Source organism: Physeter macrocephalus, chromosome 10, assembly GCF_002837175.3.
Source record: "Physeter macrocephalus isolate SW-GA chromosome 10, ASM283717v5, whole genome shotgun sequence".
NCBI classification, from domain to species: Eukaryota; Metazoa; Chordata; class Mammalia; order Artiodactyla; family Physeteridae; genus Physeter; species Physeter macrocephalus.
This window is the reverse complement of record NC_041223.1, coordinates 74,822,649-74,849,690: the sequence shown is the minus strand read 5'-3', so window position 1 is coordinate 74,849,690 and position 27,042 is coordinate 74,822,649. Positions and strand designations below refer to the sequence as shown.

The following is a 27,042-nucleotide window of genomic DNA, read 5'->3' as shown; positions in this document are numbered from 1 at the left end:
TAGCCTGAGAAGATTTTTTAATGAAAGTTCCAAGCTGGAGCTCAGTGTGAACGCTATCCATTCTCTTCAGAGCAATAATCACAGTTGGTAAACATTAAGGCTGGTATTGTATAGACATGCTTTGTAATGAAGTATGGCAGCAATAATTTTTGCACATGATCAAGGGTTTATTACAGCACTTCTTTTCCTCTTCTTTTCTTAAGGGTTAGTATCAACAAATGACAAGGAATAGAAAAGTCAACATAAAGTTTTAGAATGAGAACTTAAGGACACAGATTTGTGATTCTTTAGATGCAACACTTTTGGATGTGATTCTAAAAAGCTTTTGCTGAGCATTGTCAAATTTGTAAGCTTCATATGGATGGACATCCTATTTATAACAAATGCCCTTCTATATGTGCTACCACAGATGTGAAATTCTTGACCTTAATATCATCTTTGAAAATGTTAAAGTGAGGATTCTGTTAACTTACATGTTATAAATTGGCATGTTGTATTATTGCAAGAGATTTGATTTTTCAGCACAGTGCAAAGATCTTTCAAATGCATATGTCTTTTTTTATAATTCCATTTTGTTTTAAAGCACATTTTAAATGTAGTTTTCTCATTTAGTAAAAGTTGTCTAATTGAAATAATACTCAAACTATAGTCAAAATAGTAAAAAACGGTCAAATGTTATTAAGTTTGAGATTCATTTAACGGTTATCTATACTTCAAGTTATCCACATAGAGAACCTGTTCTTGCATTATTTTTTAAAGTCTAATTCAGGTAAATAAAGAAATAAACTTACTGACAAAGTTAATTCATGTCCAAAATTTAAAATTGAGAAGATAACATCATTGCTGGGTAATAGCAAAACCTAGCAACAAGAGAAAAGCACATTTATATTTTGCACATATGAAAGCATTCAGTATTGTCATCAATTTTGCAATATTCCTTAGAAACAGTTTGTCCTGTTCAGTTTTGTTATTGCTATATCATGGCTTCAGAACTCTGTAGCTACTGCAGTTATGCATGAGCACTGTTCTGTGAGCCTACAACACAGCACTATAATAGCCCTTTAAAACATTTAATTTCATTACAATTTAATGCCAGTAACTTATAACTTCCCAATTTGAGAAATCAAACATAGGTACCTTGGAGAAGAAAAATCCATACATCGTATTTTTCTCTGGAGAGAAAACAAACTACTTTACTTATGTACTTATGAAATATGCCACAGGAAAAAAAAATGAGACAGATGCACTGAAATGCCTTTAGCAGAAAACAAACCAGAGATGGAAAAAGCCAAAGAAATGAATTTATATCCTGCAAAATCATAAAGTTACCTCCAAATGGTTTGTTTAATTTTTCTTCATTCTGCCACTCAAAAATTAAAGATAACCTTATATTTACACGGTGCTCCTAAGGCAGGAACTTAGTTTGATCTTTGTCATTGTTTTCTTTTTATAAAAAATAAAGTGGGACTTCTAGTCACAATGACTCTCTACCTTCATACTTTGACACACCACCTTAGTGTCAAACACATAGCATCAATAAAGAAAATTTAAAATAGGCTTTTGAAAATATAAAGTCTAGCTCAAAAACAGGATAAACATCTTCCCAAATGAGAAATGGACACAAATGCAAATCAGCAAAACAGTTAATACTGCAGACCTGCCAAGATCTAGATCTAGAAACAGGGCAGCTCAACTTCTCTAGGACAAAGGGTACAAACGACTCACTCAAGAAAACATGTGATGCTGCTAGATGGCACAGCCAGTGCACAGGGACCCAGCTCCCCCCATCAACTGGCCTGCATCCAATTAGTCAGGGGACATCCCCCCAACTAGCATGTCCACAGTATTCAGCCCACCACAAAAGAAGGGCCCAGGCAGCCCATATAGGGTCATCCCTACAGCTTTATAGAGGAAAGTGTGCTGCTGGGCCCCATAGGAGGCCTCTTACATAAAGCCACTTCTCCAAGATTGACAAATGTAACCAACCTACCTAATGCATAGAAATAAACATGGAGAATTAGGCAAAATGAGGAGAGAGAGGCATATGTTTCAAACAAAGAAACAAGACAAAACTTCAGAAAAAGAACTAAACAGTGGAGATAGGCCATCTACCTGATAAAAGTAATGATCATAAAGACACTAACTGAAGTACAGAGAGAATTGGATGAACACAATGAGAATTTCAACAAAGAGTTAGAAAATACAAAAAAAAATAACCAAGCAGAGCTAAAGAATACAATAACTGATATAAAAAATACACTAGAATGAATCAGCAGTAGATTAGATGATACAGAGGAGTGGATCAGCAAGCTGGAAGACAGAATAATGAAAATCTCCCAAGCTGAACAGAAAAAAAGAAGCAAGAATTTTAAAAAATGAAAATGGTTTAAGAGTTCTCTGAGACAACGCTAAGAATACTAACATTTGAATTAAGTGGTCCCAGAAGGGGAAGAGAGGAAGAAAGGGACAAAGAACATATTTTGAAGAAATAACAAATAGATGAAAACTTCCCTAACCTGGGAAAAGAAATAGACATCCAGGTTCAGAAAGCACAGAGAGCCCCAAACAAGATGAACCCAAAGAGGTCCACATTAAGGCACAAAATAATTAAAATGGCAAAAATTAAAGATAAAAAGAGAACCTTAAAAGCAACAAAAGAAAAACAACTAGTTATGTACAAAGGAACTCCCATAAAAGTATCAGGTGACTTTTCAGCAAAAACTTTGCAGACCAGAAGAGAGTGGCACCATATATTCAAAGAGATGAAAAAAAAAAAGAAATATACAACCAAGAATATGCTACCTGACAAGGTCATCATTCAGATTTGAAGGAGAGAGAATTTTACAGGCAAGCAAAAGCTTAAAGAGTTAAGCATCATAAAACCAATCTTACAAGAAATGTTAAAAGGAGCTTATCTAAGTGGAAAGAAAAGGCAACAACTAGAGATACAAAAATGATAAAAGAAAAAAACTCATTGATAAAGGCAAACATACAGTAAAGGTAGTGGAGCAACCACACATAAAGCCAGTAGGAAGGTTGAAAGACAAAAGTAGTAAAAAAATCTGTATCCACAATAAGTAGTTAAGGAATACACAAAACAAAAAGATGTAAAATATGAAGTCAAAAGCATTAAATGTAGGACTTCCCTGGTGGCGCAGTGGTTAAGAATCCACCTGCCAATGCATGAGACAAAGGTTCAAGCCTGGTCCAGGAAGATCCCACATGCTGTGGAGCAACTAAACCTGTGCACTACAACTACTGAGCCTGCACTCTACAGCCCACAAGCCACAACTGCTGAGCCTGAATGTTGCAACTACTGAAACCCATGCACCTAGAGCCCATGCTCTGCAACAAGAGAAGCCACTGCAATGAGAAGCCTGTGCACTGCAATGAAGAGTAGCCCCTGCTTGCCACAACTAGAGAAAGCCCACGTGCAGCAACAAAGACCCAATGCAACCAAAAATAAATAAATTAATTAATTAATTTTTAAAAACACATTGTTTAAAAAAAACATTAAATGTGCTGGGGGTTTAAAATGCAGGTTGTTAAAATGCATTCAAACTTAAGAGATTATCAAATTTAAATAGTCACATATTATATTATATATGAAACTCATGGTAACCACAAACCCAAAACCTATATAGATACACACACACACACACACAAATAGAAAGGAATGCAAACATAACACTAAAGACAGTCATCAAATCACTAAAGAGAGCAAAAAAAGTAGAAAGGGACAAAAAAGAACTACAAAAACAACCTGAAAACAATTAACAAAATGGCAATTAGTACAAACCTATCAATAAATACTTTTAATGTAAATGGCATAAATGTTCCAATAAAAAGCCATAATGATTAAGGGATCAACTACATAACAGATTACATAATGATAAAGGGATCAATCCAACAAGAAGATATAACAAATGTAAATATATATGCACCCAACATAGGAGTACATAAATACATAATGCAATATTAACAAATATGGAGCATAATTGACAGTAATACAATAATAATAGGGAACTTTAACACCCCACTTACATCAATGAACAGACAGAAAATCAATAAGGAAACACTAGCCTTAAATGACTCATTTGATCAGATTATATTAATAGTTATATACAGAACATACTGTCCCAAAACAGCAGAATTCATTATTTTCCATTGCACATGAAACATTCTCCAAGATGATCACATGCTAGGTCACAAAACAAGTTTCAGTAAATTTTAAAAATTCAAATCATATCAAGCACCTTTTCCAAACACAAGTCAATGAGACTAGAAATCAACTGCAAGAAAAAAAACTGCAAAAAACAGAAACATGTGGAGACTAAATCATATGCTACTAAATAACCAATGGGTCACTGAAGAAATCAAAGAAGAAATTTAAAAATACCTAGAGACAAGAGAAAATTATCACACATTGATCCAAAAATCTATGGAACACAACAAAAGCATTTCTAAATGGGAAGTTTATAGCAATACAAGTCTACCTCAGGAAACAAGAAAAATCTTAAGTAAACAACCTAACCTTACACTTAATGGAACTAGAGAAGGAAAACAAACCCCAAGTTAGTAGAAGGAAAGAAGCCACAGATATCAGAGCAAAAAAATTTTTTTTAAAAAAAAGGAATCAATGAAAGTAAGACCTGGTTCTTTGAAAAGAGAAACAAAATTGATAAAACTTTAGCCAGATTCATGAAGAAAAAAAGAGAGAGGACCCAAATTAATAAAATTAGAAATGAAAAAGAAATTACAATTGACACCACAGAAATACAAAGCATCATAAGAGATTACTATGAACAATTATGTGCCATTAAGATGGATTTTATTTTAAATGGGGACTAAGTGGTACAAACCTCCAATTATAGAATAAATAAGGCACGAAGATGTAAACAACATAAGGAATATGGTCAATAATATTGTAATGACTTTGTATGGGGAGAGATGGTTACAAGAATTTTGATGGTGATCATTTTGTAACATATGCAAATGTCAAATCACTAAGTAGTACACATGAAACTAACATAATATTGTATGCCAACCATATTTCAATTAAAAAAAACACATGTGACAGATACATATATACAGAGAGAGAGAGAGAGAGAGAGCCTGTCATCTGGAATTGTGACTTTTAGCAAACTGCCAGCTCAGGAAGAAAATAGAATGCAACTGAAGTATCATGAGCAGAAGTGCACCAAACAATCTCTCTCAGCTCTGTGAATGGACCTGTGGACCATCAATATCACCATAGGCCAGAACTACTCAAATATCCAGAATCCAAAATTCTAGTTTAGGTGCTCAGAGGACCAGGTAGCATTCTCATTGGGGCAGGCAGAGTTGAGTACAACACAAGAGCACAGGAGAAAGAGAATAGGAGTGCAGAAAAAGAGAAAAAAACAAAAATACTTTTGACTCAAAATGAGCCTAAACAGCACAATACCAAAACACATGACAACATTGAGAAAGGAAACAAGCAAATCAGCAAATAGAGCATGAGTCACTCTAGATAAAATTACTTTTAAGGAAAGTCTGACAAAAACTTTAAAATAAGTATTTTTAGAATACTAGAGAGCACAAATGAATAACATTCATTTTAAAAAAAGAAATTACAAACACAAAACAGGCATAAATTAAACACCAAAAAATGTGGAAAAGATTCAAAATCTTGGGAATAAAAGATTTTATTTATTGAAAATTAAAACTCAATATGCAGACCACTGGGGGGGAAAACTGGTGTCTAGGGAGAATACAGGACAGAGAATTAAGAGAATGTTCTAAGAAGTGAAAGCAAGATTTAAAAATTTAGAGGACATTTTAATAGGCTTCCAAAAAATGTTTAATATGGGGTCTAGAAAAACTCTATAATAAGAGATTTCAGAGAATGTCAAAAAGCAATATTTGAGGTGATTCGGGTGAAAATTTTCCAAATTTGAAGGAAAACATAATTATTGAGATCAGATGTGTACTCAGAGTATTAAGAAGGATAAATTATGATTAATCCATCCCTAGATGCATTATCACAATTAAAGAGAAGATCTTAAAGCTGCCAAAAAGAAAAGCTAAAGTAACAAAAGACCAGCTTTTAAGCTTTTTTTTTTACTGACTTCACATCAGCAGTAGAATGCAACAAATAATTAGCTACTGTTTAAAGTTCTTTAAAAAAATCTAAAACTTTATACATTTTTAAACTTCAATTTAAACTTTTAAATTTCAAGGATGATATGACTCTGAATTTACTATCCACAAATTCTCATTACAAGAACTATTTAAGTTGTATTTAGCAAGAAGATAGATAGATAGAGATAGGTATACCTAGAAGGAAGGTATGGAATCCAGGAAAACAGAAAAATGTCAATAAAGTATTTAATTCTTGATTGCTTTTTATAAAAACTGAACTTATCTTTTAAGAGGTGAAACTGAAAAATATTGTATATTCATTGTCCAAATTTTAGAAAATACAAATAAGCAAAAGAGACAAATTGAAAAATCATTCTCATTCCCAGCATGCAGAGATAGCCACAGGTAATGTTAGTGAAAGTAATTCTGGTATTATCTCCATGTGTATTTTCATAAAAATAATATATCATCTAAATTGTCTTTATTTCTTCTATTTTATACAAATATCTTCTATGCCATTAAGTATTATTCTACAACTCCTGTTGAAAAGCTGGATAACATTCAATTATATAAAATTTCTTGGTTGGTAATTAAATCCACGCTCTGTTGTTTACATTTTTACAACCTTCCCTTGGTTTTGGATATCCTGAACTTCCAGTTTGAGCAGAATCTTCTAAAAATTTTTAAATAAATTGTATTTTCCAAATCAGACTGTTTTTTTCCCAATTGTTTAGCAAGCATACCTAAAGACTATAAGTCTAAAAAATAAGAATGTTAAAGATACTGAAAAAAAATGTCTGTTGCATCAAATTTTAATTTTTAAAATAATTCAACCTAAGTGTTTGATTTTGATTCCATTACAAGCAATATTAGTAAAAGTAGATGAACATTTCGACTTGACTGTGTAATTTTTTTCATAAAAATCTCTTTAGAGATCCCTGTCTAGCAAGCAAATAATTGCTTTAACTTTGGATTTTAATATTAGCACTGAATGATTTATGTGTACATTAAATAATGTGATTCTCACCAACCACTTATGAGCTAAGAATGATTGTCTCCCTTCTGTGGATAATCACACGTCAGGGAAGAGAGGTTAAGTGGTTTGCCTAAGATCACTCAGCCAGTCAATGGATTATCTCAAAATATAATCCTTGAGTCTTTAAATCATTAGACTCAGTTGGCCTCAGCAATACTTGCGAGACATAACGGATATGCACATAGATTTTTCCTCAAATGATTTATGTGGCATAAAGTCTAATTTGTTTATAGAGATTTTTTGTTGTTGTTCTTATGACACTATTTGGTCTGTAAGCAGATATAAGGCATTATAAAAATGAACCTGATAAGAATCCACATGTGGGAAAATCTATGGTTAAATTAGAGTATCAGTTTCCAAAATAGTACATAGACAAAGCAGATAATAGAATCAGCCATTTGGTGGAAGGGTCAGAGGAAGAAAGGCAGGAGGTAACGGAAAGCAGATGGAGTAGAGTGACTTCTTTTGTAGAACTGCAGTTCGGGGTTAGCTTTTAACAAGTTCTGAGTGAAGTAATAAGAGAGCTTATTATGTCTTAATAAGGACATGTGCATCCCTGACAGCTATTCCCCCATCTCCAGCATAAAATGTCTACATCAACTACAATGGCAAACGTGCCTCGTGTGTCCCTTCGATATAAAGTTCACGCAAACGGGACTCTAAGAGATTATTCCTAGAACTTAAGAATTTTGATCAGTGATTGATCTATGCTCGTTTGCCAGGAACTTCCTTCGTTTTAGCTCTGAAAAGTCCTGTGACCTGGAACACCTCTCAGTCCTGAGCATACTGGGGCCGTTGGTCAAAATTAAAATAACTAATTGTGTTCACTGTCTAAAATTTAGAAAATGCAAATAAGCAAAAATGTGCATTAAAATTATTAGCGGGAACCTGCTGTATAGCACAGGGAGCTCAGCTCAGTGTTCTGTGGTGACCTAGATGGGAGGGATGCGGAGGTGGGAGGGAGGTCCAAGAGGGAGAGATATATGTATACATAGAGCTGATTGACTTCATTGTACAGCAGAAACTAACACAACATCATAAAGCAACTATACCCCAGTTTAAAAAAATTATTCATACTTTCATCATGCAGAGATAGCCACTGAATTGTCTTTTAAAAATCTGTTTTAAAAGTATGTCAAGTACTTCCGTATGTGTACCTTTTCATTTGATTGCATCGTTCTATAAACTCTGATAAATTTTCAACTGTGTATTGACCATTTCTGCCACTCGTTCTACAAATTCCCTTAACCTTCTACTCTTGGTTGTCTCTGAGACACAGTACTAGCTGGTATATTAGCAGCTTGCCTTCTGAGTTCTGATAACTGTATCACAGTGTAATCTCACAGCTCCTGGGTATGCAGCCATTCATTTCTTATTCCATTTCTATCTCCCCCATAGGCCAGGGAGGGGAAATTTCTACCTAGGAAGTTTAGCATCATTTAACATCAATGTTACATGTCCAACAATCTCCTACATGAATGAGAACATACGTCAACCATAGTGAGCACTTAAAAGTTATCAATAACTACTCATACACAGAAAGTTCTTTTTGTTCTGTGTGGGTTTAACTTTCTGAAAGCATTTCAACTCCTGATTTAAAGACAGGAGGAGAGAAGGAAAATAAAATGCACTGTTAGAAAGGAAATATATCTTTATCTATCCTAAAATGTTCAGACTTGGTTGAGATGATATTTTAGGATTACTGTGATCCAGAATGTACCTCTCTCTTTGGAGTACTTATCTATGTGCAAAGTTATCCTGTTCTTACCAATAACACATACAGTAATGGCCTCTTCCGTTTTATTTCTAGCTACACAATGCCTGTTGGCAGCCCTAGGGTTGCTTGTATGATTGAAATGGCTGCAGATGGAAAACCTCCAATATGGAAAGAAGACACCAAGATACCTCATGTGTCCCAGGTAGATATGCAAATATCCAGTTTCAAACATTACTAAGTGTGCCCTCAATATTTCAAAGTGTTTAAGTTACTAAGCATTAATCATATTTCTTTAGAGAACAGATTCCTTGTGAAAAGCTCTCAACAAAACACCAGAATATTCATCTCTGATACTTTAGGTATAATTAAATATATTTAATACTGCCTGTCACTATAAAAGTTTTATTAAATTTAACAACTCTCACACTTTGCATATAATATGCTTTATTTTAATAAAACAGCTCAGGAATGGGGAAAGACTAGCAAGATAAAAAACAGTGCTTAAAAACTTACATTTTTATAGTTTATGCTAGTGCTTGCATTATGCTGTTTAAAGTCCCTTCTCAGAGTTTTAGATTTACAGGAATTTTTTCTTAGAACAGTGAATGAAGCTAAATTGAAAGAAGAGAGGATGTCTGTCCCTCCAGAGACAAGGCAATTTGCTGAATTCTTTTCATTTTAATGATGTTGTTGGCTACATGCTTCTTAGTATGACTTTACAGCAATACATTTAAGATAAAGAATTTCTGGTCCATTTGATCTTCATGGAGAGTTAATTTGTATAATTAGAGCTCCAAAGTGCTAATTTTGGTACACAGTAAAGTTGGCAATGTGTAGTGCCCTAATGAATTGGAAATTTCCTTTTATTTCTATTTTTTCTGGGTAGTCTCCTGTTGAGTGTATACAGGCATCCAAAAGAAGCACATAGGAATATTTAACATTTGCATAAGTATATTACATTTTCCAAATTATGACCATATATATTATCTCATCTATCTTCACAGGAACCCTCCAAAGAATGATTATCCTCTTTGTAAGGCTAAGGAAACTGAATGTCAGATGTCTAAAATTTCATGGTGAAAAAGAAAGAGACTTGATCCCTGATTTTCTGATTCCCAACCTTTTTTGTTCCCTTATAATATACTTTACAGCTCCTCATTTGCTGATGCAGTGATTCAAAACTGTTGAGTGGATTGTCACGATAGGTATAAAATTGGTTTCTGTGTTTTAAAAAGTAATGCTAGAGCCCAAGATGACCAAATATTTAGATTCATGACATGGAATATTCAAATGGTGGAAAATATATGAAACACTCATAGTTTTGTGAAAAATCCAATATAAAGCAGCCAGTGTGATTTTTATCTTTATTAATTCCTTATAGTCATCCACTTTTTATATTGAGAACTCCATATTTTCTTATTAATAACATATGTTATAACATAAATATTAATGAATTCTATCTTAACTCATAGAATTCAACTTGTTCAATAAATGTCATTTGTTGTTGAAAACGATAGATACATGTGTGACAAATAAGTTTCCTCACATTTTAGGTTGACTGAATGCCCATCCTCACACAGAGACTACAGTTTATGATTTAAACTGAAAAGAGTTTGGATAGTTTTAGGGTGGTAAACACAGATGCACTTAGGCTCTCTAAAGCTTGTTTACAACACTCTGCCTCTTTATGTTCATCCCAACTCAAGTGCTCCGAAGTCTGAGGGGATCACTTCCACCTTCAAAAGCAGGTTAACCCCATAGCCTGGCACCCCCTGTGGTGAGCTTCTCACAGACTAGATCCCAGTCCTGGACTTGTCCCCAGCAACCTCCAGGCCAGCTCCCCATTTTTTGTGTGTGAATTATACATTTTGCTACTCCCTTTTCCTCTATTATTATGGTGAGAGGATGGTGGAAATTTGTGGAATAGGATATAAGCATTGAGGATTTTGTGAGCTGAAGCCACTTAAATTTTAGTCATAGACTTTGGCCAAAACAATTAAAAACAGGCTCTAGCTCTGTCTCTGCTCATTGTAATCTAGTAAGAATTTTTATATATATAAATTATCATTATGTACAGAATGGTACTTTTCAGAACATAAACCTATAACAAAGCCAGACCAAAACCAAGAGAATTAAATCTCAAAATTATATTATAGATTGGACAAAAGAAACACACATTAACTTAGAGAGATTTTTGGGGTAATTTTGAAAGTAAAGAATAAAAATCTCTCCTTAATACCATTACCAATAACAGCTAACACATAGAGCACTGTGTCCCAGACACAGTTCTAAGAACTTTTCATACTTTAACTCATTCAATCGATAACAAAACAAAACAAAAAAAGAACACCTGTGAGGTAAATACTATCCTCTCCAAATAAAGAGGAGTAAAGTTAAGGCAAAGAGAGGTTAAGTTTCTTGCCCAAGGACACACAGCTATTCTGGGATTCATATGCAGACATTCACACTAAAGAACCCGTGCTTTTAACTAACACTATGCTGCCTCACAACCTTTGAAATGGTGTTTTCCCTTAATCATTCTATTGCAACTGTTAACTCTTTTATGTAATTCTCACTTATTGTGTGCTATTATTTTCTTTTTTACGGTGATAAAGAACCACATACTATAAGATTTATCCTCAACAAATTTTTAAGTATACTGTAAAATATTGTTATCTCTAGGCACATCGTTGCATCTTGCATGACTGAAACTTTATACCCATAGAACAACAACTCCCCATTTCCCTTTCCAACCAGCCCATGGCAACCATCATTCTACTTTCTGCTTCTAAGACTGTGACTACCCTAGAGACCTCATATAAGTGAAATCACCCAGTACTTGTTCTTCTGAGACTGGCTCATTTCACTCAGCATAATGTCCTCAAGGTTCTTCCATGTTGTAGCATATGATAAGATTTCCTTCTTTGATAAGGCTGAATAATATTATACTGCATGTATATACTGTGCTTTCTTTATCCATTCATCCACCGATGGACATTTAGATTGTTTACACCTCTTGGCTATTGTGAATAATGTACAATGAACATGAAAGTGCAAATATTTCTTCAAGATCTATTTTTGATTCTTTTAGATAAACCCAGAAATGGAATTGGTAGATCATATAGTTCTACTTTTAATTTTTTGCAGAACCCTCATACTATTATCCATGGCAGCTGCACCATTCTACATTCTCTCCAACAGTGCACAAAGGTTCCAATTTCTTCACAGCTTTGTCAACATTTGTTACTTTTGTTTGTTTGTTTATAATGACACCCTAACAAATGTGAGGTGGTATCTCATTATGATTTTGATTTGCATTTCTCTGATGAGTAGTGATATTGAGGATCTTTTCATATACCTTTTACATATACCATTTGTATGTCTTCTTTGGAGAAATGTCTGTTCATGTCCTTCTGTTCCTAGTTTGTTGAGTCTTTTTATCATGAGACAAGGTTGAATTTTGTCAAATGGTTTTTCTTCATCTACCAAGATGATCATGTGAGTTTTATCCTTTATTCTGTTAATGTGGTATATCACATTTATTGATTTTTGTATGTTGAAACACCCTTTCATCACAGGGATAAATTTCACTTGTTCATGGAATATGATTCTTTTACTGTGCTCTTGAAGTTGGTTTGTTAGTATTTTATTTAAGATTTGCATCTATATTCATCAGGTGTATGAGCTTGTAGTTTTCTTTTTTCATAGTGTCTTTTTCTATCTTTGGTATCAGGATAATGCTGGACTTATAGAATGAGTTTAGAAGTGTTCATTCCTCTTCAATTTTTTTAAAAGTCAGGAAAAGATCAGTATTAATTCTTCTTTAAATATTTTGCAGAATTTTTCAGTGAAGACAACTGGTATTGGGCTTTCTTTGTTGGGAGGTTTTTGATTACTGATTCATTCTCTGTATTGATCTGTTCAGCTTTTCTATTTGTGATTCAGTCTTGGTATGTTGTATATTTTTAGGAATTTATCCATTTCTCCTGGGTTATCCAACTTGTTGGTGTATAATTGTTCATAGTCATCTCTATAATCTGTATTATTTCTGTGACATCAGTTGTAATGTTGTCTCTTTCATTTCTGATTTTATTTGAGTCTTCTCTCTTTTTCTTGAATTAGTGTAGCTAAAGGTTTGTCAATTTTGTTGATCTTTTCAGAAAAACAACTCAGTTTTGTTAATTTTTTTCTATTGTTTTTCTATTATCTTATTTATTTCTGCTCTAATTATATAATTTCATTCCTTTTGCTAATTTTGGACTTAGTTTGTTCTTCTTTGTCTAGTTCTATGAAGCATAAAGTTGGGTTGATTTGAGATCTTTCTTTTTAGTGAGTGTTTACTGCTATAAACTTCCCTCAGTACTGCTTTTGTTACATCTCATAAGTTTTGGTACATTGTGTTTTCATTTGTCTCAAGATATTTTCCAAATTCTCTTTTGATTTCTTCTTTGACCCATTGGTTGTTTAAGAGCACATTGTTTAATTTGCACATATTTGTGAATTTTCCATGTTTTCCTTCTGCTGTTGATGTCTAGTTTTATTCCAGTGTGGGTGGAAAAAATACTTGGTATGCTTTCAATCTTCTTAAATTTGTTCAGATTTGTTTTGTGACCTAACATGTAATCTATCCTGGTTAACGTTGCAGTGTGCTTAAGGAGAATGTGTATTCTGCTGCTGTCAGATGGAATGTTCTATATGTCTGTTAGGTCTATTGGTTCTATAGTGTTGTTCAAGTCCTCTGTTTTCTTATTATTTTCTATATGAATGTTCTATCCCTTATTGAAAGTGGGATATTAAAATCTCATTCTATTATTGTACTGTCCATTTCTCCCCTAGTTCTGTCAATGTTTGTTTCATATATTTGAGTATTCTGGTGTCAGGTGCATATATATTTATAATTATGGTATCTTCCTGGTCAATTGATTCTACTATCATTATATAATGTCATTCTTTGTCCCTTGTTGACTGAAGTCTATTTTTTCTGATATAAGTGTAGCCACTGATGCAATGTTTTGGTTACCATTTGCATGAAATATCTTTTTTCATCCTTTTGCTTTCAGGCTATGTGTGTCCTCAAATCAAAAGTGAGTCTCTTAGAATATAGTTGGGTCTTGGTTTTTTTTTAATCTTTTTTTATTCATTCAGCCACTTCATGTTTGTTGATGGGGAGTTTACTCCATTTATATTTAAAGTAATTACTGATAAATACTTGCCATTTCCATTTCAATCATTGTTTTCTGCCTAGCTTTTTCTCCCCTCTTTTCCTCTCTTGCTCTCTTCCTTTGTGTTTTATTGATTTTTTTTAGTAACATACTTTGATTCCTTTCTTATTTTCTTTTTTGTATCTTCTCTAGTCATTTTCTTGTGGTTATCATAAGTTACCACAGAACATCTTATAGTTATAACAATCTATTTTAAGCTGTTAGCAACCTAACTTCAATTGCATACAAAAACTCTAACCTTTTACTTCTGCCTGCTCCACACTTTATGTAACTGATGTCATATAGATATAAATATAGATATAGATATAGATACAGATAATATGTGCATAATTAACACATTTTTATAGTGTTTTTAGACTTTTGTCTTTTAACTTCAGTACCAGAATTACAAGTGATTTATGCACCACTATGACAGCATTCCATTACTATATTTGTCTATATAGCCACCTTTACCAGTGAGCTTTATATTTTCATATGCTTTCATGTTGTTGTCTAGTGTCCTTTCATTTCAACTTGAAGGACTGTCTTCAGCATTTCTTGTAAGGTAAGTCTAGTACTGATAAGCTTGCTCAGCTTTTGTTTATTTGAGAAAGTCTTTATCTCTTCTTCATTTTTAAAAGGACAGTTTTGCCAGATACAGTATTCATGTTTGGTAGCATTTTATTTTGAGCACTCTGAACATATTATCCCACTCCCTTCTGGGCTGCAAGTTTTTTGATAAGAAATACACTGAGAGTCTTATGGGGCTCCCTTGTATGTGACAGCTCACTTTTCTTTCTTCTTTCAAAATTCTGTATTTCTTTTGACTTTTGACAAATTGATTATAATGTGTCTTGGGATGGACTTCTTTGAGTTCTTTCTTGGAAGTCCTTTTGACTTGTTGATTCTGAATGTTTATTTTCTTCCCCAGATTTGGAAAGTTTTCAGCCATTATATCTTTAAATAAGCATTCTGCATCTCTCTCTCTTTCTCTCTCTCTCTCCCCACTCCCCTTTCTGGGACTCCCATAATGCATATATTAGTCCATTTGATGGTGTCCCATAAGTCCCTTAGGCTTCCTTCACTTTTTTTCAATCTTTTTTCCTTTTTACTCCTCTAACCAGATAATTTGAAATGACCTTTCTTTGAGTTTGCTGATTCTTTTTTCTGCTTGATCAAGGTTCCTGTTGAACCCCTCTAGTGAATTTTCACTTCAGCTTTTATATATTTAGCTCCAAAATTTCTGCTTGATTCTTTATTATATTTTCTATCTCTTTATTGATATTCTCAATAAAGAATAGAAAACATTTTAACTGTTAAAAAATAAACATTTTCTTCATGTTTCATTTTCCTGAGCTCATTGAGCATCTTTATGACAGTTATTTTGATTTTTTTGTCAGTAATTTATATACCTCTGTTTCTTTAGGGTTGGTTTTTGGAGACATTTTGTTTCTTTGATTGGACTATGTTTTTGTTTTTCTTCTTGTGCCTTGTAACTTTGTAATGGAATCAACACATTTGAAGAAACAGCCATTTCTCCCAGCCACATGGACTTGCTTTGTATAGGAAAGATCCTTCACTAATCAGCCCAGTGAGAGATTCTGGGAACCTTTCAAACCTTTTCTGTGGATGTGTCTTCTCTGGGCCTGTCTTTTAAATTCTCTATTATAGGAATTTGCCAGTTTCTTTTTACAGTTGCTTATAATCTTTTGCTCCCTCTGGTGTCTGTCTGCAGTACAACAGGTTCTCTGGAGTTGCTACAAGTCACCCAGTTCTCTTTCATTCTCAGCAGCCCCAAAGTTTCTATAGAGTATGTGGGTTGTGTCAGAACTCCGAATCAGGCAACATAGAAACCACTCCCTCAGGAATACCCCTGAAAAGCCAGAATGCTGGAAACATATTCAATGCCTCTCTACTCTTCCACCCTGCCCCAGCCCTAAGAAGAGGCCATGTTGCATCAAGAGCAGCAGCACACTGTCCAGCTCTCTTTTGTTTTCAGTGATCTCCCCCCCAGGGATCTAGAGTGCAGTTTTCCATTGGTATTTACATGGAATTTGTTCCAGGACCCCCCACAGATACCAAAATCCATGGACTCAAGTCCCTTATATAAAATGGTGTCATACTTGTATATAACTTATGCACATCCTTTATACTTTAAATCATCTCTAGATTACTCATAATATCTAATGCAGTTTGAATGTTATGTAAATAATCACTGGCATGTGACAAATTCAAGTTTTGTTCTTTGGAATTTTCTGGAATTTTTTTCTGAATATTTTTGATCTGCAGTTTGTTGATTCTGCAAATTCAGAGCCCATGGACACAGGGCTGACTGTATGCCAGGTACTGTCAGTGCTTTAAGACAAAGGAGACAGGAAACCCATTTCTCAGGCAGCCCCCTTGAAAAGCCATTATTCTGAATGCACACTCCATTCACAGGGAGAGGTCAGGGGTTGCTGGGTTTGCCCATTCTTTCCCACTGAGCTGGGGGTGGGGGAGGGGATGTCTATAGTGAGTGAATGTGTGCTCGTCCAAACCTTCACCTTTGTTCTCAGGGACTCCCAACCTTGCACCCTTTCCTGTCAGCACTTAGATTCAATCAATACAGAAACTAGTCTCTTGGGCAGCACCCTGAAAATCCTGAACATTGGATATATGTTTTAGTCTTCTATTTCCCTCCCCAGAGAGAGACTCAGAGCTGGAAGTTTTCTCCCAATTATGTATCACTGAGTCTGTGGGAGAGCTATGGTTAGTGAGTGCCAAAGATTTTCCTGCCAGCCTCAAAACAGCTGGTTTCACAGTCACCTGGGGTACAAGTGTCTCTTAACTGAACTTATGTATTTCTTACAAAGAGACTTGGTCTGTGTATTGTTGTTGAATCAGTGTCTCCATGGAGGAAAGAGTTTCTGGAGCTTCCTATTCTGCCATCTTGATGATCTGTATGATGCTATTTTCTGTTTAATTTCTTTATGTTTATTTCCCATGATTACATTTCTTTCTCTTATAGACAAGAGTCATCCTACATCCTCCTTTTGTATTTCCACTTCCTTATACCACTTGCTCACAGGTAGCAACTCAATACATTGATTGCTTCACTAAAGTTCAGTTCTTTCTTCAACAAATTGAGAAGATATTATTTTGAGAACATGCCTTATCCTAGAAAGTCTTAATAATCAAAGATTTAACTGTGAAGTATGGGGCTAATGAGGTTTTCACTGATATTTATTAAATTTAAAAACAACTCTTTATGTGAGCTACTTCATATTAATCTTATAAGAAATGTAAGCACTTCATATAAGCACTGCTCTGTACCCTATGCCATATATATTAAATAAAGAGAGCTGTATTAGAATTCAAGCCATATTAATATTCCTTCTTGGTTGGTATCCAGTGAGGCCACACATATCCTGAATCTGGCAAATTTCAAGGTTCTAAGGAAGTGTAAAGTAGGAGAGGAGGCCTAAAAGACAAGTAGGTGACTGAAGAAGAGCAGGATTGAGTTTCATGAATCAGGTCATTTGTAACAGACTTGTATTAAACCTGCTATTTGCAAACCACTGCTGTGGACAGTGAGAGAACCCCAGGATGACCATGTTGGACACCCTGCCCTAAAAAGGGATATAGATTAATATAGAAGAGACTATGCTCATGCAGGTTATCATACTATGGGGGAGGGGGGTAATCTTTGAACTGTAAAGGGATGGAGAATTTAGATAAATACTGATTTAGGTAAATACTGATTCTTCCTTTTCTTCCTTTTAATCCCCTTTCATTTAATGTCTCCAAACAGTTTTTAAGAATTTAAGACAAATCATATGTGAAAGTTATCTAAATAAAACTTTCTTCACAAACACTACCTAACATCATTTATCCATCTTTACTGATGTTTCTGATTTTGAATTTCTCTGCATACAATTCAGATAATATTAAAAACAAAAATTTGGTAACAACACAAATAAAAGTCAGTTCATTCCAATTACAAGTCATCATATTCTTGGCTAAAGATAAGTACACTTCAATAGTTAATCTTAAGTAAAAAGTACATTTGCCATTACCTTCCCATTAACATAAAAGTTATTTGAATTCAGAAAGATTTGAGACTGTAAGACAAAACTATACATTGAATCAAGACATCGCTACAGAAATGTATGTAGTATTCCAATATCTAAATTTAAATTAAAACAAAACAAAAAGGAGATAAAGCAGCTTCTCATCTGCATCCACCACTCCCCAGCCTCCAGTTTTTAGAAATGTTTTGTCTTTTGCCTATTTTCTTATTTTACTCCTACATATTGTAAAAGAAAGACTATATTTTTCCTTTAAAGATAAACTCTGAGGGGAAAAAGAATGTTCATTTCTCTCCTGTCAGATGTGGAGCCTTTATCCCTCAGTCACTATTCATATTTTCATTATCTTGATGATCCCTCCTTGATTGTCCATGTCTGTTCTCTGTGGTTTTATCTTGTAAGATGATATCTTGATGTCAGACTCTATTCTCCATAGTTGGATTCACAAGGAGTTATTAGAAAAGACTTATTTAAAGACCTGTCTCCTTAGGAATGATTATGCACACAAAAGGCAGCTCTTGGATAATTGAGAGCCCAGGATGGAGGAAATCAACCATTCTAATGGTTATCTATGTGCAGTCAATGGCAGCTGCTCTTTTAGACGTTTCAGGATTCCAACTAAGCTTAGGCTTCAGATCAGAAGAAATACAGAGCCATCTACTTCCATTGTTTGGGTGTTTTTAATGATCTAATAAATCATAGACAGCTCTGTAGACTCTGCCACAGATCTGCCTACAGCTGACAGAAGAGGAAGGTATTTTTCCATTCTCTATCAGTTTTGTGCTAAAACAGCACACTTGTCAAAGCAGTGAAAGGTTTGCTCTTCCAGGTTTGTAATCAATACACAAAAATGTCAGAGGTCTTCAGTGAGAGGAAGGCCATGGCCTTGGATTCACTGAGTCTGTAAGTTCATGATGGATCCCAGATTGCATTAGCAGTGAGTCACTTATCTTAGCTGATAAAAGAACTCTGCTAATAGGTTGCTAGAGTAATTCACCTAAATATGAGAAAAGATGTGGAAACAAACAGATATACTCCTATCTGCATAAGGGCTCTATCAATACACTGTGAAGACTCCACCCCACTGTACTCAAAGAGAGCTTTCCTCTGGATGACTGTATATCTGAATCCTATATGAAATACTCAGAGAAAAACTGAAGGAATGCCCTTTGGAACAGAGCCCGAGTTACTAAAATAAGAACAAGAGCTCCAATAATAGTTAGTTTGATCTATTATGGGTTGTGGAGATGCTTTGGTGTTCCTAGAATTGAACATGCTTCTGTTCTCTAAAAGCACACATACATCAAACCAGCACATATTAGTGTAAATATTAAGTGATATTACTGGGCACCTCCCATTCTCTCTTCCCCCTAGTGGCCTAACTTAGTTATTTGTTTCTAGTTTTTTAAATCTTACAATCACGCTTTTCCATATTAGTGAATCTGTAATATCAATTTAAATACTTTTCAGACATCAGCTTGGAGTGTTTTAGTGTGTTTTAGAGATAAGGATATCAGAGATATAAATGCACAAATCCAGTTACATCTGTCTGTCATATGCCCAACATCCTTGAAGATCAGGGTCTCATTTACCACTCCATCCAGACTCTAATTGCAGCTCATAAAGTCCTATTGAGGGGAGTTGCACCTTACATACATCTAAATGATGAGAGTTCAATTTATATATGTTGCTGCAGGGAGGGAAAGGAGAGATCAAGTAGCAGTTACATTGTGCAAATGACTTTATCATCACTCTAGCCAATGAGTATAAGCTTTATTTTCAAATAAAGTCACATTCTGGATAAAGAAGATGCAGTACCTATATACAATGGAATATTACTCAGCCATTTAGAAGACTGAAATAATGCCATTTGCAATAACATGGTGGATGTAGAGATTATCATACTAAGTGAAATAAGACAGAATGAGAAAGACAAATACCATATGATATCACTTATATGTGAATCTAAATTATGACACAAATAAACTTATCTATGAAACAGAAACAGACTCACAGACATAGAGAACAGCCTTATGGTTAAGGGGGAGAAATGGATTGGGAGTTTGGGATTGACAGATATAAACTATTACATATGGAATAAATATACAACAAGGTCCTACTGTATAGCACAGGGAACAGTATTCAATATCCTGTGATAAAGCACAATAGAAGAAAATATGAAAAAGACTGTTCTTTTGATAGACATTAAGTTGTTAATTAATTTTTCTATTATAGTTTTTTGAACTATCAAAAAAATGTATATATATGTATAACTGAATCACTTTGTTGTACAGCAGAAATTAACACAACATTGTAAATCAACTCTATTTCAATAAAATAAATTTAAAACAAAAACAAAGTCACCTTCTGAGTTCTGGAGATTAGGACTTCTTTAACATATGATTTTAGGGGGAGAAAATTCAATCCCTAACAGTAGTTAATTAACAAGGCTTCATTTTCCTTATCCATTATTATTTGGTAATGTTCGCATTAAAATGCAAACAAAATACCTTTCAATGCAAAATTAAAATGCAAAATACCTTGCATTCCAAAATACCTTTCAAAGTAATCAGTCAGCAAGTTTCGTTAATACCCCCCCTTTTTTTTAACTAAAGTTTATTAGATACTGTGAGAGGTACAAAAAAATTGCAAAATAAACGCCCTTTTCTGAAGTAACTTATCCTATCACCTACTAGTGAGGACAAAATTAAGCAGAAATTACAGCCTGTTTTATGCAGAAAAACACATCAATACATGTAATTACAGAACAAAACATCTAGGTCTTTCCCATATAATCTGATAACACTTCATAAAAAGATTTTTTGTTGTTATTTTTCCTAAAGGTATATTTTGAAAAATTGTTCCTTGGCCATATCCCTGCAAATGTTAAGATTCCTAAGAATGCAGGCCACGTTTATGGATTCAAGGGCTGCATTCAAGAGCTTCAAGTAAACAACAAAGAATTTTTCCTCATTGATGAAGCCCTGAGTGGGAAAAACATTGAGAACTGCCACATCCCTCGGTGTGAGCATCATCTGTGCCGCAATAATGGTACCTGTGTCAGGTATGTACTAGCCTCCTGCCCTCCAGCCAAATTCTTAAAACAACAAAACCAGCAGCACTGTCATCTGAGTGATAGAAAAGAAAGGTAGGGAACTTCCAAGTTTTTGTGTACATCACCTAGATGATGATGTTTGCTCAAAGAAATTTATATATTGTGGTTCCAACGTCAGAAATTCCTGAACTCTGAAAACACTAGGTAACTAGACCTGATTTTGGCAATTTTAAATGGCTCTAAGTGTAATTTTACCAAGGTGTTCTGCTCTTTGAAAACATGAATGAGAGATTACTCATTGATAATGGTCTTGATGCATTAATTTTATTGTTTGTTTTTGCTTCATCTTACAAATAAATACACTTAGGTCTCTAAGATTAGAGATGGAGAAAGAATACCTATATCCATCTCTTCTTCATATTGGCAATTTTTACTTCAAGGAGGAAATATCTTACATAGACTTTTTTCCACCTTGAAGTAAAGATTCATGATGCTTATAAGCTTAAGAAGAATTTAATTAAAATTACTTTCTGTTCCACTAACATGTCTTAAGTGAATTGACTCTGAGGGAGTCTCATTTGGGCAGTGTAGAAAATATTCTCCAATTTCTTCAATCCTCTGAGAAATCTTTATTTCAGTGCTACAAATAATGACAGAGTGGAAGCTGAAACATGTACACATTATAATAATTCAAGTCAAGGAGAAATTGACCAAATCTCACAGGAACTATCTTAATTAATTCATGTCAGTGTTTCTAAGGGACAAGTTATCAAGTAGTTAATGACACTATAAACGTAAACATCTATGTGCATAGTGTGAGAAAGAGAAAAATTCTATCAAAAAAGTAGGATAGGAAATGGTAGACAGAGATGGGCTCTGAAAGTAATCACTCAAATAGAAAAAGAAAATAGACAGATGGAGAGAACAAAATTGCAAGACAAGACAGAGGAATGGACAGATGTGATAAAGTCAGGGTGATATGTTTACCAGACAATCACAAACTGACCATTATAAACTTGAAGAAAACACATAGTGAGAAAGGAAGGTATCAGCTCTTAGAGTGTCTAAAACCTTAGCTTCTGATTAACTGTGTCTAAGTCTGTGACTTAATTTACACATTTGTAAAATAACAACCTATCTCACATAGGTAAAGTATAACAGATAAAGTTTTAAAGGATTTTAAAAGAATGAATTTTACTTGGCTATGGTCACTTGTCTGAAGGAAACAAAATCAAGCCTTTACTTAGTAAGTATTCTGTTTTATAAGGAACCCATTAATAGCAATTATTTTTTTAATTTTAATAATGCAAAAATTATCCAGCAGGACAAACTTCAGAACTCTGCAGAAAAAAAAAATGCATTTTTGCCTAATTAAGTGAAATAGAAACAGGATAAAATCTTCTCTTCTTGACTTTCTAATGACTGAAACATGTGACTTGCCTTTGATCAACAGAATAACCAATAAAATAGGGTGATGAGATGTCACTTCCATGATTATGTCACACAGGATTGTGAGCAAGGAGACTCTCTCTCTTGCCAGCTTTGATAAAGTGTGAAGCAATTTGGGGAAGGTCCATGTGACAAGGCAGTGAGGGCAGCAGCAACCAGGGTGGCCACTGACTGACAGCCAGTCTTTGGTCCTATAACTGCAAAAAACTATATTTTACCACAAATCACATATGCTTGGGAGCAGGTCTTTCCCCAACTGAATGTTGAGATGAGACCCCAACCTGACCAACACCCTGACTGAACTTGTGAGACTTTATACAGAGGACCCAGTGAGGCCTTCCCAAACTCTTCACTCAGGGAAACAATTAGATAATAAATGTGTATTGTTTTAAGCTGCTGATTGTGTGGTAATTTTTTGTTATGCAGTATAGAAAATAAATACCCTCTAATTTTCTGCATAAATATCTAACATCACCAACTTGGAGAAGTAGGGAAGGGTTTGTTTTATTTTAGAACAGTAATTGTCTCAGATATTGTAAACCAGGTACATGTTAAATAAAATAAACCTCTCATTTTCCTAAATTAAAAGAACCTCACATTACTCTCAATCTTGTTATTTAATATATACTTGAAAATAAAAGTCAGGATAGTCATCCTAGTAGGATAGCTATAAGCAGTACTAGGTTGAATTATACTTTGTCTGTTCATTCTCTTATATGTCCTTCAGCAAATATTTCCTGAGGGACAACTAATAACCAAGGATTTTGTGAAGCAAAGATGTGTAGTCAAGACTGTCCTGCACACAAGGAGTTTTCACTCTAGCGTAGAAGTTTACCAGCTCTTCAAACCTTAGGGTGAAACTTCCCACAGAAATGTATCACTCTTCTGTCACATACATTATTCTGGCTTTCCATATCCATTTCTCAATCTTTCACACTCTCAACCTTTACTCTAGAGAAATCCACTCAAATGTCAACAGACTTTGGCAAACACTATTTAAGGTCTTCCAGATCTGTACGTGCTTTCTTATGGCCAATAAAATGGAGACTTACCAACTGTGTACCCAACAAATAAAACACTTCTTCTTATCCTATGAACAACAAGATTTTTATCTTGGTTGCCAATGCTGAACTTCCATAACCCACCCTTTGCATCACTGCATCCAGAACACGCTTATCTATGGCAACTGTGACTTCATTTCAGCATCTCCCTGTGCACGCCAACACCATCATACACTGGAGGTGGTCAGTTCCCAAACAACAATAACAAAAAAAGACTTCTCAGAAGGATCATAAGAACAGCCCCTAGGAGGTCAAAAGTTTAATATGAGAAGAGCACAGATAGTTATAGGTCCACAGGGAAGATCATCAGAATGAGAATGTTGCTTTCCTTCTGTTCTGTCTAAAACACCAGCACACAATCATAGCAGAGCAGTTCAGCAGTCTGTGCAGCAACCCAAAAAGAGAACCAGAATATGTACTGAAGGAGATCTCTGAGAGGCTGTGAGTACGTTCAGTACAACGAGAAGAACACAGATTAAAGAAGTAGGTCCTAAGAACCACTGTCAAAACCAACAATCTGCCCCCAGCAGACGCCTGCCCACACTTGGAATACAATGAGTGGTGTAAAGTTTTCCAGCCAAAAAACCAAGAGAAACTGCTACTGAGCCATGTTTTCTAACATAGAAAACATGGATCTGAACTGGCTTAATGCCTTTGGAAACTTACTTCTCATCTATGTTGCTGGTCAAAGCCAAAGGCTCCTTTCCTCTATGTGCTGCCACATCATGAAATGAATCTCTCCAAGATCTTCCAAACTCTCTTCCCACCCTTTTCACCCTTTGAGTCTGTCCACACCATCTGACTTGATCCCACTCCTGGGCTTAGCCAGGCAGGCTTCTAAACTTCCCTTCTCTTCTCCTACTTTCCCAGAAAGGGAGATTAGATTCAAGACAGCTTTCAAAATAGCAGAGCAATTTATATAAGTTATATTAGTATGCAACATTTCTGGATCCAAAGGGGATGGATGAAATGACCTGATGGAATTCTTTTTATGTCTACAAGTTTTATTATTTTATTTCCAAAGTAATAAATCCTCTATGTTCAGAATAAAAGAGTCATTATTACAAAGACAAGAAGAAAGGACTTGTACCTTTCTGCTTTCTTGTCTCAAGATATAAAGACACTAGTATTTTAAGACTCTAGCATGTGCACATGATGTATTCATTTGAAAATGTAAATAATAATTTCTCATCACAGTTTAATTGTTCTAGTCCAGGGACTCTCATCTAAAGGTTGGGGAATGTCTCCTAATGAGGGAGAAGTGTTTCAGTCTACACACACACACACACACACACACACACACACACACACACACACACAACCCTGAGCATTCTAATGGGTGTCTTCTGGGAATACAAGCCCACTTTTCCCAACATGTAAAGAATAATAGTGGTTTAACAAGAGATAACCCTAAAAGAAGTGTGCTCTAGACAAGAGTAAAATGGTGAGTGAACAGAGCTTCAGTACCAGATAGACCTAAACTTTAGGGTTCACAAAATAAAACACAGCTATATAGCTATTTATAAACAAAATCTTCACTAATTTTAGCAGCTTGGTTAATATAATTTGCTGTTATTAAGTGCTGTTTCTACCGTACATTGTCTATGAAAGTAATCTGCTTACAAGAAGACAAATTTCATGTTGAAAAGTCTTAAGGGGAGTGACACTTCAGCAGCTTTACTGAGCAAATGTCATTCTGCTTTGAGTACCATCACATGTTTCTGGACAGTATCCAGTGTTTTTCATTTTGTTATAAATCTGTGTTAGAATTTTCAAACCCCAGTGGTTGCTCATTTCAGAGAAATCCAAATTGTATGGACCAAAATTCAGTTTAGAAAAGTGATACGGAAGGGTTATTCTGAGTACCCAAATCTCTGTGGACTTTGAACAAGCTGCTTCCAAAGGGCAAGGAAAGGTTAGCAAATTAAACAGATGACATTTAAATCACTTTCTCCTTTCTGTGTCAGATGTTTTAAAATAGGTTAAACAATAATTAAAATGGAGTATAAGGTTTGGGAATATACCCTGAATAACAACTGCACCAAGAATGTATGTCACTGACATTATAGTGAATAATTATTGAGACATGAATTTTAGACTTAGTCTAAATTCATGCCAGGAGCTAAGCATTTAGGAATGGATTTGACCATGCCTTGAAAGTCAATAATCCCTAGGTGCGAATGAATGTGATCTTTCTGCATCTACTTGTTCTCTTAGCTTTTATTCATCACTAGCCAGTGCTGCCTTCCATGTGCTAGGGCAGGGTTCAGCAAACTGTTTTTGTAAAGGGACAGATAGCAAATATTTTAGACTTTGCCTCACAACTATTCAACCCTGCTACTATAACATCAAAGCAGCCATTGACTATATATAAATAAATGTACGTGGCTGTGTTCCAATAAAATTTTATTTATAAAAATAAGTGTCTGGGGCTTCCCTGGTGGCGCAGTGGTTGAGAGTCCGCCTGCCGATGCAGGGGACACGGGTTCATGCCCCGGTCCGGGAGGATCCCGCATGCCGCAGAGTGGCTGGGCCCGTGAGCCATGGCCGCAATGGGAGAGGCCACAACAGTGAGAGGCCCGCGTACCACAAAATAAAAAAAATAAAAATAAGTGTCTGGCAAAATTTGGTCCAAAGGCCATAGTTTGCAGATCACTGCCCTATGCCAACAGATGGATAATATAGTTTTAGTCAATTAATTGACCAGGAAAGTCCAACTCAATTTATTTTTTCCATATTAAGCAATGTATATGTACATACATAGATAGATAGATAGATAGATAAATAGATAGATAGATAGATAGATAGGTATACATTATAAAGCATTGGCTCACTTAATTATGGAGGCTGAGTAGTCCCACTATGTGCCAACTGCAAGCTGGAGACCAGGACAGCTGGTGGTGTAGATCCCAGTTTGAGTCCGAAGGTGTGCTGATGGCAGAAGGTCAAAGTCAGCTCAGAGTCAGACAGAGGGAAATCCCAGCCTTCTGCCACTTTTGTTCTGCTCAGACCCTCAGGGGGGTGGGTGAGGCCCACCCCATTGGGAGGGGCCAGCTGCTTTACTCAGTCTACCAATTCAAATACTAATGTCTTCTGTAAACAGACCCATAGACACACCCAGAAATAATGTTTAGCCAGCTATCTGGGTATCCTGTGACCAATCAAGTTGACACATAAAATTAACTGCAACAAGAACCTCAGAAAAATGTATATGTGTTTCTTAACACTAGGTAACTTTCATTGCCCTCCGTGTCCAGTGAGAATAGAAGTAAAAGCTCTTTCTTTCATTCTTTTCTTTCAATCCATTTTTCCCTATTATCTCATTTCATAGAC

The 27,042-nt window shown here is 35.0% G+C and overlaps 1 protein-coding gene across 2 annotated transcripts in view; it reads left to right on the top strand.

The window, feature by feature from the left end:
- Positions 1–27,042, top strand: part of EYS (eyes shut homolog) — a 1,767,714-nt gene that overhangs the window by 1,483,764 nt on the left and 256,908 nt on the right. For both annotated transcript variants that reach the window (XM_024133056.1, XM_024133057.1), the window contains exons 32-33: positions 8,970–9,078; positions 20,988–21,208. In XM_024133056.1, the coding sequence (XP_023988824.1) occupies positions 8,970–9,078; positions 20,988–21,208 (330 nt within the window). The remainder of the gene's footprint in view (positions 1–8,969; positions 9,079–20,987; positions 21,209–27,042) is intronic.